Genomic DNA, 12766 nt, shown 5'->3' on the forward strand with positions numbered 1-12766 from the left:
TAAAACATTAAACAATCACTTTTTAAAACCTTTTTATCTTTATGTTTTAAACATATTGTATAAAACTCCTCCACTACTTGGACTATTCCTTGCACCCCTCTAGAATAAGCCCGAATGGTCTCAACCATATTGCATCAGTAATAACGTGCACTTGTTGACTTGTTATAACAAGATCGCAAGGACACTGGTAGCGATCGTACAATTGAGTGTTGTTCAGTTTGTGTGTTGTGGAACATGCGTGTCCGTGCATGAAAATATACCACACACCCAATTACAATAGCATGTTCAATTCACTACCCTGGAAGTTAATAAAGTTGTTAAAGTTGGAACAGCCTGTGGACAGCCGTTCTTCCTTGCATGTCAGTCGCCGACACCTTCTTACAGAGGACAGGCACATCTAGCTGCAGCACGACCCGTATATTTTCGCACGCCGTGTTCTCAACACATATCTTTTAAACATTTTTAACATTTTCAACATCGTGGATACATCCTTATATGCTCCCGGCAACACACTGAACGTCAACTTTATCTCCTTATTACACTCACCCCTACTTTAGTGGGAACAATGAGTCTGCGTCTTTGATGCACACAGGAATAAACGCAGATCATCCTCTGGCTGCAGCCTTGACCGGCACTTCCTTTGATCAGAGTCAATGCGGAAAACCCGCACTCACACAGGTAGGTGGAGGTGAAGGGAGTGAGCACTTTAACAGCCTTTTTGGCGAGGTGGGGGAACTCGGTCTCCACAGACAGGCAAAAGTGTGCAAATGTCACTTTACTCGTCTTTTTCTCGTTATTATTTTTTCTCACGCTGCGCCTCCCCTGAAGCTCTCTGGCGCCCCCCAGGGGAGGCGCGCCTCACACTTTGAAAACCGCTGTACTAGGCCAAAATAGAGTCAAAGAGTATATGAGAGTGAGAGTGTGTTAATTAATATATTTGGCAGTTTGGAGTAAGTCTGTAGATTTGTTTGTGTGTGTGTGTTTCATGTATAGGCCTCTCACGATAATTAATTTTGTTGGATACATTTTCCCGGAAATTATTGCGATAAACGATAATATTGTCGGCACCGTTGTATGACCATTTTAGACCACTGACATAATGATAATATATAATAATAATTCAAGTACATCCTTTCAAACTGCTAGTCACATCCTCATGTAAATGGCAATTTATCAAGGTCAGAAAAGTTATCGAGTTCATTTTGATTTATCGTACGATAAGTCAATTAATTGCTTATCGCGACAGGCACACAATAAAACAGTGGAAACAAACATGTTTGACTTTCATTAGTGAATGAAACTGTGTGCCCTTTATAGTCTGTGTCCATTATTGTGTATTTGTATATATTGTATATATATCCTATATATATGCTAAGGTCCCGCTGCTGACACGATAGCAGTCATTTCGTGCGCATATGTGTAATTAAACCGAATTAAACCCATGATATCAAAATCTCACTCCAGCCAGGTACCCAAAGTTGGCAACCCTGTTGTAGATGGTGTTTTGTATTTGCAAACCACATTGTGTTTGTTAGTGAATCATAAGGCATTTGTAAAACCTGTTTAGTTTGTTTGTGGAGTTATGGCAGGAAATTAGCTCCATATTAATGGTACCACGGTCTTTAATAATTCAGCCCTGGGGCTCGGTACCCATCCCTACACATGACTGGCTCGGCGGCCACAGGTTGTTTATCCTTGACAGTCGCACAGTGGGCACACACTGAGAGTTTTCATATTCAGCACATGTGTACACGCTTCACTGCAGACCTCAAGAAGAAATAAGACTTTCGTTAACTCACGGCAAAACCTACTTTACTTACTAATTTACTCACGGTAAAAAAATGCACTCCCTATTCCATTGTCATGAAGGTGGAATCTAACTATATCCAGAATAAGTTTGATTGGATCCAGGCTAGAAACATGTTTATTTCTGCTGTAAAGTTGGGCATTTTAACATGGAGGTCTATGGGAATTGCTCCTTTCTGCATCCATCCCCTGTTGGCCACTAGAGGAACTGCAGTTTGTGGCACTTCCTTCTGGACTTCCCGGCTCTGCGCTATAACGCGCTGATTGGCTGTGGGTGGGCCAGACGTGCATGTGGGTGGGCCCAGGCCCACCCGGGCCCACCCACAGCTACGCCACTGCTGTAAACCAAGTTAAAGGTAACTTAAATTCTGATGAAATTGAAGTTATCGTTTGGCAAGTTTCCTAAAAATAGGAAGTGGATCTGCCTTATTCTGTTTGGTTTCATCTGCATTGAAACATGTGTGACAACCTCTCTCTGAATATATCAGACTGAATGATAAAATGGGGTTTTGAGCTTCTGTATGGGTGTCTTTGGAGGCACTGGTCCTGGGTCAGGAGGAAAGCTGTGGCTGCATTTACAGCCAATGAACAGTGTCATATTGTGTGTTTGTGTTTGGAGAAGGAGCGTCAGATCCCCTCAGAGTCCAGTCTGGTGATGTGAGTGTGTCCATACACAATGATCCTCTTCTATAATGTGTTGCCTCTGCTGGAATCCTCAGCCTCTGTAAATATTTATCCCTGCAGCTTTCTGGGGTACAAGCAGCTGAGCGACTTCTGGGAAGGTCTCAGAAGGCCCGGCCCGCAGCAGCAGCGATTAGTAGGTGTGTTTACATGAGGGGGGGCCTGGGACACAGATCTGTGAGGGGGAGGGGGAGACTTCTGACTCCTGGAGAGAGGTTAGATTCAGTCTGATCACAGGAAAGGCTTTATGTGATGCAGAGTTTCACTTTCTCTCAACCAGGAATCTTTTATTTGTCCCACATAGAGGACATTTGCCTTCTAGATTCTGGGTTATGTTAAAGAGCATGCATTGTGGTTCTCCACACGTTAGCCATGCCAGGTTTAAAATTACGTGTGCCTTAAAACATGCAATGTTCAAATACTGTATGTAACATAAAGTACCAATATATATTATTTTACGTAACAAGCCTAAATGGGGACATGTAATGTGAGTCACTCCGTTCACAAAAAGGGTCGATGAAATAACTAGGAATTAAATAAGATGGCTAGAGTCACAAAAAATGTATCCTTAAGTGCTTTTATTAACAGCCAAAACGCTGAAAGAACACAAAGTAACAAGGATGTACAGTCCAAAATAGAAAGAAAACAAACCTTAATATATATATATACAGGTCGAAGAAATATAACTGGTACCTCTCTGCTCTACAACCACAGTCAGACTAACCCCCAAATCACTTGTGGCCAGAGGTTTATATATGTTAAGCCCCTCCCCATAGGACAATCCACTATTTATACCCTTAATTACTGTTATTCTCATCATCTACAAACGTATTCAAAATGTAATTCAAACTAATTAAACACAATAAATCAAATAGGTCAACATATTCTACATTTCTGACCACAGAATCCTTAAACAATAACACTTTTAACACTTGGAAGAGAATTGTCACCCGTGCCCATGCACTACATGGTATGCTCCAATTGAGCACAGGTGTTTCCACTGATTGAGCCTCTACTTAAGGCTGCAGTTTTCTGTTGCTCTTTTTGGACCTCACAACCTTGAACAAGAGGGTAAGCAGGTTACTTTGGCACAGCATTGTTATGTACGACTTAAAATAAAGCTCTCTTGAACAAATAATGAATTGGGTTTTATTTGACCAATGTCCAGCAAAGTTATTAATGTGTTTCCTAGTGATGGCGAGATGAAGCCTTATGAAGCTTTGAAGCTTTCCAGCTAATTGGTTCGCAAAAGGGTTCATCTCATGAGGCTTCATCATGGGCTTCATCTGAACACAAACCCCCCTGTTGGTCAAAGTGTGTAAAACAGGCAGACATCTCAATAGTGTGCTCTATCTCATACCGAGTTCCCAATGAGTAAAGCCTTAGAATAACTCTAAACAACGAACATTAAATCATATGTTCATGTTAACAATATTGTTTTTATTCCAGTTGAATGATTGTGATTGAAAAGCCTAAGGAGGCTGGTAAACATTGCAAAGAGGGATTTGTATTCCTTAATAATATTCATAAACGTAACCATGTTGTAGCGTGAGAAAGGCTAAACCATATCAAAGACTACATTAACTACATTATCTCATTTAGCTGTAGCTTTTATAAACAACAAAAAAGACTTATTGACGAGTCATTGAACCAGGGACCCTGCGGTCGTGAGTCAACTGCTTTCCAGCTGAGCCACAGCCCGCACACTGAATCTCCCTGAAAACACTCCATCGTATTTATTCCTGTATTTATTCATGTTCCTACATTTATTTATGCTTGTATCTATTTATACTTATGACATGTTCCGACCTCTATATAAGTGAGGGTCTGAGCTCTTTTAATTCCATCGTGTCACCGAGCCCGGGTACAGGAGGGGTAATATGGTTCTTATTATACATCCATGGGTATTATGAGCGTTGTGGTTCAACGGTTCAACCAATCTGAATCACTTCCTGAAGCAGTCACGTGGTATCGACAGGCAGCGAGGCTTCGTTTGTCATCGATGACGTCACTGGCCCAAAACGATACAAGCCTCGATACAAGCTTCACAAAAAGCTTCGGGGATTACTCGACACACGCTCCGAAGCCTCGGCGCAATACGTAACATCACTAGTGTTTCCCTCCGTGTGCCTTTTACCATGCCCCATATGCCAACTGTGATGAAGGCGTCTTCTTCACACAGATGCTTTCAGATGCATTCATTTGGTTTTCGAGCCCACAAGTCAGAAATAGATTCTAGTAAAGTATATCTACAAATAACTTGTTGAAATTATTGAATTGAAAAAGCATTTAGTTGCACAACACTGTGCAGATGGTTGAGGCATGTTCATATTTTTTTTAAAGGACCATCCCATCACCATCACAACTATTAATATCTGAAACTATAATGTTCACTTGACCATTCTTTGCCTATCTTGGTTTTGAGTAATGTATGCTTGGTATGATCTCTTAATTCATTCCTAAAATGAGCTTCTGCAGACTTTAATGATGGAGTCACTGAGAAACTCTATGAAGGGGGTTAGTGAACTTCATGTCAGCAGTCATTTCTGTCAGAGTTGCATCAGCGTTTGTGAGGACTCTTCAGATTAACCGGCACTGATTACCATTACGCTCATCAACCATCTGCTGACTAACAGGATGACCTTTGAAGAAAACTGAAACGTTGACTTTGATTAAATGTAATATGTCAACAGATTTGCTAACTGTATTAGGTTAGTTGAAAGCAACAATATTAAGTTGATATGATTGCTTTCAACTAACCTAATCCAGTTATGTGAAATGTGTTGGGATAAACCATTTCATTAAAGCCTAGGTTCCAGTTTTTTCAGTGTAGTAATGATGCCAGCAAAAAAACATTTAAGTGCTCATTTATTGATCACTAAATAACGTATAATGAACTGGCCTTTTACTGTGTAGCCTCATTCTACTAAAACTTCAGCGTCCTTCTGTCTTGTCCTTTTAATCTCCAGAGTTTCACTCTCCTCACTCCATGCTCTCCTTTTGGAATAAAGTGAAACGCTCGTTGAAATGGGATTTTAAGCTTTGAGCAGCGTGCGCCTGCACTCCGCTCTGGAATGTGTCTCAGCTTTCTTTTCTTTTCCATGAGAGGAGGACAAAGGAGAGGAGATGGTCAAAGAAATCATGATGACTTTTGCAGACTCATCATGTCTGGTCTTGTTTACACTGGGGGGTTGTAAGACATATGCCAGCTGACTACTGCTAAGAGAACCCATCTTTACCACTGCACTTAAACTATTGTGCAGCTGCAAACAGTCTGTCCTCTGTCCCCTTCTCCCTCTGCAGGTCGTGTATTTTGGAGATAGCATGAGGTCGGATATGTTCCCTGCCAGCAGCTTTGGGAAGTGGGAGACAGTGATGATCGTGGAGGAAATGGAGGGGGAGGGCGTCCCGAAGAGTGACGCGGCGAAGTGTAATGAGGCCCAAGTGGAGCCGCTGGAGAAAAAGGGAAAGTTTGAGGTGAGTTCAGAGGAGCAGCTGTTTCCCTTTAGCAGTGACTGCTGCTCCTCTCTGCTGGAAGCCTCACCGGCCGCTAACACTCGTTCTCCAACTGTCTGCGGTCGTGTTGCATTGTGGGTAATGCAGACGCCAGGTTTTGACAAGGAAGAAAAATGTGTAAAATTAAAAAGGTGATATCTTTGGTTCTGCTGCTTCGATTTGAGCCTTTTTATTAAGTAACAGTGAGACCAACCGTGTTAAAAATAGTGCAGAGCTCAAAGGGTGCAGCCCTCCTGGGCAGAGGTGGGAAGTAACTAAGTACATTTACTCAAGTACTGAACCTAAGTACAAGTTTGAGATACTTTTACTTTACTTGAGTATTTCCATTGTATGCTACTTTGAACTTCTTCTCCTCTACAGTTCAGAGGTAAATGGTGTACTTTTACTCCACTACATGTATTTAATACCTTTAGTTACTTTACAGATCTGGATGAATGATGTGAAATATAATCAAATCAGACTTTAGTTCCACCTGGAGTAAATCCACAAGCTACCCTGCAGTATACAAAGTCATTCAAACTAGCTGCACCTTTACCAGCTTTGAGAACACTTTCATGATCAATCATTATAAAACATATCATATATATTATTCTGAAATGGACCAATCTGCACAATCACTACTTTTACTTTTGGTACTTTAAGTATATTTTGATGCTAATAGTTTTCTACTTTTACTTGAGTAACATTTTGAATGCAGTACTTTTACTGTAACAGAGTATTCCTATACTCTGGTACTTTTACTCAAGTACAAGATCTGAGTACTTCTCACCTCTGCTCCTGAGGTATATAATATGAATCAGTGATGCCCAAAGATTTGACATAATACCACCTCCTGCTGGTGGAGCCTCTCAGCAGCGAAACCATGCCGCGCCACACTAATTGCGCCGCATAAGCTCAGTTGAGGCTCCCTCCGCAAGATGAGGGCCCACGCAGTCTGCGTGATCTTCCTGTAGGGAGGGACGGCCCTGTTCCAATCTAATACACTTATGTGAACTATGTTGATTTAGTACATTTGATTAATGTCAACGTTTCAATTTGTTCAATGCATTACGATATGTTCTTTAATTATTTCTCCAATGTAAATGAACTGTGACATTTCCTTTGTTCTAAAAACAATTTGTTTACATTGGTAGCTTGTACGATTAATGCCAAACAACCATGGGGAAGTCTTATTTGAGTAATGTGTAGCAAAACCTTCAAATAGATTGAAATAAGCGTACGCATTACAGTGGCAGTGCAGAGGAGGCAGTCTGTTACTGATGTGTCTGATCCCTCTCATCTGGGTTGGATTAGTTCTGCTTTTTCTGCTGAAAGAAATTCCCCCGTCTTCTTTTTTGTTCTCCCTTCTCAAATATTATATTTATATATATTTGGTACAATCTCCATAACAACATGATCTAAATCTTTCAGATGTGTTTTCATCCTCTCTGAATACCATATAGCAGTTCCTGATGGCATCAGCTGATATTGTGCAAGGCACACATTTCTCACTGTGGTTTGTGAGGTTTCACTTCCTGCTGGCTAATCCTTGCTCATCATCTCTCTGTGTATGAAACTCATGTGATCATGTGATCATAGCTAACAACGCAGAGTCTCAGAACCAGAGGTGGGAAATGAAGTACAAATACTTTGTTAATGTACTTAAATCGATTTAATCGAAATTTTTCTCCACTATTTATTTTTCTGACAACTTATTACTTTTACTCCTCATTACTACTGTTTAACACAAATACCTGTACTTTCTACCTCTTACATTTTCATAACAGGTTTGTTACTTTAGTTTTAATCTGCATTTGGTGGCATGATCATTATTATTTAGAGTCATTGCGCACCTATTTCAAACGGTGCCAGTAGCCTACGAAGCTATTTCAACGGAGCTAGGCAGAAGCAGCAAGAAAAAGGGCTAATGTTGGGGAAGAGGAAGATGCAGGACTGAAATATTGACTTGAATTAAATATATTACATCAACACATTTCTGGAGAAACAGTTATTACAGTTATTTGACATAATACATTTACACTGAAAGAAAAACTGAAACGTTGACTTTAATTAAATGTATTATGTCAACAAATTAGACATAACTGTAAAAAAACAATATTACTTTTAATAAAAAATAATATGTTCAACTTAATACTATTACTTTCAACTAACTTCAGAGAGAGACAGGTGAAGTGAAGCGATATCGACTCGACTGAGAACAGAGACATCCTAATAACCCACGGCCATATATGAGGGAGATGTTCTATAAAACAGCTGGTAGTTATGGCTACTTTTTACTTAAGTACATTTCAAAGCCCATACTACTTTGACTTCAGTAAAAAAGTGTAGTCAGTACTTTTACCAGAGTATTTTTAAACACGGGAGTCTGTACTTCTACTTGACTGAAGGATGTGTGTACTCTTGCCCTCTCTGCTCAGAACTAATGATTCATGCAGTAGTCAGAAAAGCCCCAGAAAGCCGCCTGGGTTAAAGCCAGTTTGAAGTTTATATAGCTAAGGGTGGAATTCCTTCCTCCTTTTATCAGGTCTGCACATGTCCCAGAATGAATGTGAGCACAGTCTCAGTCAGGTGTGTGTGTCTCTGCAGGAGCAGGGCATGAAGGCTCCGTCTGACGTGTCCCAGCAGTGGGGCTCCTACTTCGTGGACTCACAAGGCAGCGGAGGGGGGGGCGAGGAGAGCCAGAAACTGACCTGGTGCTGCCACTGCATCCACAAATACAGCACCATGGCCATCCCCAGTGTGGAGCACATAGCAGGTATGTGGCTCCAGACACATCCCAGACATGTTGGATGGAGAAAGAGAGCCTACAACACGGTACAAATCATAATACCTGTAATCATTATAATAAACTTCAACAAAGTGATGCAAAGTCCAATACAACTTCAAAAGGGACGACAGAAAATGTGTTTAAGAGCCCAGAATGAAAACACTGCCATTTTAATCCAGTTATATGACATGTTAACAACTACAAAAGGACACTTAGTAGGAGACAGTAGAATCAACTTAAATATATATTATATAATAAAAGTGAACATGGACTTGGTGAAGCATATCTTCTCATGGAAAATCAGGAATCAAGTTGTGGCTCTTCCTGTACTTTCAAATGGATTTCATTAAATAAAGGATCCTTTCACTACACTGATGTCCCTCAGTTTATAAATAGTGTGACAAAAACTAACTCATATGTTATGTTCTTCAACCAAGCAATCAATACGGTTGCAAAAATGTCAGATGCAATTCCTCCTGCGCTGCGGGCCGTTCTGTAGAGCGAGGCAACGTGGCTGGAATGACTCATCACTACTCAGGATTAAAGAAAGAAATGACTTTAACACAATTCAGAACAACTACATGTTCGTCTGCTCGTGTGTGCATGTGTTGCTGGTACCCACAGCAGATGGGATTTATATCAGCAAATGTATTAAAAGAAGCTGAACAAAGCAGCTGAAGCTGAACAACACATATGTCCTGACAATGAAGTCAAAAGGCCAGTACTGCACTGGGTAAAGGACAAAGTGGTGGTGCTCTTAAAGGATAGGGTTGAGTAAGAATTATAAAACAAATATCATAAGATACATTCCTTTTCTATTTTAGAGTGGAGCATTCTTCCCTTACATGAATGTGAAATATCTGCAGAGGTTATTTATCGTTATTTGTGATGTTTAGTGCCATGTCGTTTTGGAGGCAAGAGGTCAAACGTCCTCTGGAGTGGACTCTTCATTATTAGCTGTTGCTTTCAGAATCAGAATCAGAATTGCTTTATGAGTCCCACAGGAGGACATGTACAGTGTTACAGCAAAAAGTGGCACAGCAGGTACAAAAAGGCATGGAATAATAAAGAATAATCTAACTTAAAATTAGAAGCACACATGAATCAGAATACATTGTTACAGCAAGTTAAGAGCCAAAGATAGCTTCATATTTAAGAAGCATGCATACACATATTAAAGATAAAAGTAGAATTACACCATTTACAAAATACACATCCAGCACCATAACAGTTGAGGTAGCGACCAGGTGATAGTATTAAAGGTGGAAGTATATTGCTTATATTGCTAGTATATATTAGTAATATAATGAAAATGAAGACATAAGTTTACATCCATGGCCAAAAATGAGGAGCAGCATTTGAACTAAGTGCCAGGTAACATATCAGCAGTGGTGCAGGTGGTCTGCATGGATAACCTGCTGTTGACTTTCCTGTATGACTTTCCTCTTCCAGATCTCCCTCTGGATTACAAGTTCCCCAGGTTTTCTCCGGACAAGCCCTGCACCACGGGCTACTACCCCCGGCCCCCGGATTCTTTGCTGAAGAGGTGCGAGAGTCTGTCATAAAAAAAGAAAAGAGGGAAAAAGTAAAAAAAAAAAAAGTAAAAGTCCTCCCTTGCCCCTCGCCTCAGGAGAGGAATGTCAGTTCCCCACCTGACCCCCGCCATCTGTGGAGCACAGGAAGCACCCCCCCCCCATTCAGAGAAACCATGTGAATGTAAGCCACAGTATCTCTGTAATAACGCCGACATTTCAACGTGGTTTTGTGGTTTAGTGTTTGTGGAAATACGACAATTAAAGTGTGTCTGCATTCAGTAGTAATAGGAAGTGTAGTGTTTATTGTTTTATGTGTGAGGCCATTATTATTTCCAATGGTAGATTGTTTTAAAATCTGAATTCAATAAGCTTTTCCATAATAAAGTGAACATTTGACCGTCTCTTTATCAGTGAAGTGATTACCTCAAAACGTTACCTTCGTCAGCTGTACCCAGACTGTCACTGTGTTTGTCCCTGAAATTCCTTCGGAGTCATTGTGTCAGTATTTCTGTTAATGTGAAGTACTTTCTAAAAATAGTTTCACTGTATGAATTTTGGTAACACAACGTTAGGTTTATGGTCTGCTGTTTCCCTGTGTGAGTCTCGTGGAAGGTGTTAATATTCAGGTCATTGTTGCTGAACAACTGGCACAATGCTGCTCTCTGTGTTGGCTGTTTCTAAAACACAACTTTGGGAAACTTTTCAAAATAATAATCATAATAATAATGGATGATAAAGACTATGCTAGATGTTCTCTGTATTATTTTTGGTGCAACAGTGACATGTGCTATTTGAGTGATTGTGTAAGATGTTGACTACTTGTGCTTCATTCATATGCAGTACTACATGGAGATATACTTACCGACGTCTGAATGGTGGTTTGGTCGGTGTGCATAGATAAGTTGTGCCATAATATTGAACAAAAGAATGTGGAGGTTTGCTTGTTTCTTTAGATCACTGACAATTGGTTTCACATTTGCCTCTGTGCTCTGGGAAATGTTTAGCCTAGCTTAGCACTGGACCACTGTTAGCCTCAGTCAGGAAAATACAACTTGTAACAAATACAATGAAATGTTATGCCCTATGTAGATAGCTTGTCAAAAAACAAACATGCGAGAACTCCAAGAGTCAGTTTGGTTTATTTGACAGAGTCAGGGGTGTGGGCAGATAAAGGGTTATCACTGCGTTCATAGTAACTGAGAACTACACAGGGACTCAGGTGTTCAACAGCAGGCTGGTTTGCTAAGGGGCCGGCCAGTGACCTATTTCCTCTTGTTAGTTTCAGAGAGATCACAACTAGGGTGGTCAGGTGTCGGCAGGTCACATGTGGGACAAAGAGTGTGTTTGTGCGGGACAATGAGGGAGATGTTACTGCGATGCTAAGAGCTAGTATAGATTTGAATATAATGTCCATCTAACCCTTAAAAATAAAAATGTCTATTGAAACTATTAATATTATATTGTAATATTAATTACACCGCTTTACTATAGGTTGATTTGTTTGAACAAAATATGCAAGTAAATGTATGATGGCGGGTGCTGCAGTGTGTACATTTGTTATTTCTGCTGCTGTTACCTTCTCTGTTTGGTAATCATCGTTTGGTTTTTCTTTATGAGCCTGGTATTGTGAGTTTCGCATGTAGTTAAAATCGTATTCACCTCCATGCGCGACTGGAAAAAAACCTCCAACTTACTGTGGGAATCGCCCTTCATAGGCTTCACTCATTGGTAAATACATATTTTGTTGCTTGATTGACATCTGACTCAGCTAATGGTGATAGTTCTCTTTTGGTTTCTAACAACCATTGGATAAAAGCCACGTTTGGACTTTCTGAGCGACTGTCAATCTAATGCTGGACATAGTCTCAATTTGTCTGTTGGTCAACCTTTTTTAAATGTATTTCATTAACAATACAACATGTAAATAAAACCAGTTCGATCGATTTTTCTTAGAGGTTTCGATGGAGCCTGACTGGCTTCTTGGCTAGCTGCTAGCTTGTTTGCTATACATGTTCTTTTAGCCTTTGTGCTAAGCTCGGCTAAACATCCCAACCCTATGATGAACACACAGAGGTCAATTCCTCATCTGGCTCTGAGGAGGTCACCAAACAAGAGAATTTCCCAAATGTCCTTTTTACATGGCCATCCTCTCACAAACTAGAAAGAAGCAGCACACAGCTTCAGTGTGTGTGAGGCCGGTCGTCCAGAGTGAGTATTACTTTGCTGAGTGTGCAAATGTTTTGTGCATACAGCTGTGGTGATTGTACTTTTCTTTCCTCACCTGAACAGGAACATTTGACATGCACATTTGCCTTATGTTGGAGTCATTTGTGGTCTTAAGTTCTTGGAAAACACAGGGAAAGGTACATTCTGTGTTCAAGTGTTGAAGTACTGTCAATGAAATAAAATGTTCAACAATTTTCTTACATAGAGTTCTCTTTGAGTTTTCTTTGCAAACAAA

The 12766-nt window shown here is 40.4% G+C and overlaps 1 protein-coding gene across 1 annotated transcript in view; it reads left to right on the forward strand.

The window, feature by feature from the left end:
• Window positions 1-12733, forward strand: part of nt5dc1 (5'-nucleotidase domain containing 1) — a 93288-nt gene extending 80555 nt beyond the window's left edge. Inside the window, exons 10-12 of the mRNA XM_034150633.1 lie at window positions 5791-5964; window positions 8590-8758; window positions 10223-12733. Coding sequence (XP_034006524.1) covers window positions 5791-5964; window positions 8590-8758; window positions 10223-10335 — 456 coding nt within the window. The 3' untranslated portion in view covers window positions 10336-12733. The remainder of the gene's footprint in view (window positions 1-5790; window positions 5965-8589; window positions 8759-10222) is intronic.
• Window positions 12734-12766: the final 33 nt, after the last annotated feature.

The sequence above is a fragment of the Trematomus bernacchii genome, unplaced genomic scaffold (assembly GCF_902827165.1).
Source record: "Trematomus bernacchii unplaced genomic scaffold, fTreBer1.1, whole genome shotgun sequence".
Taxonomy (NCBI): Eukaryota; Metazoa; Chordata; class Actinopteri; order Perciformes; family Nototheniidae; genus Trematomus; species Trematomus bernacchii.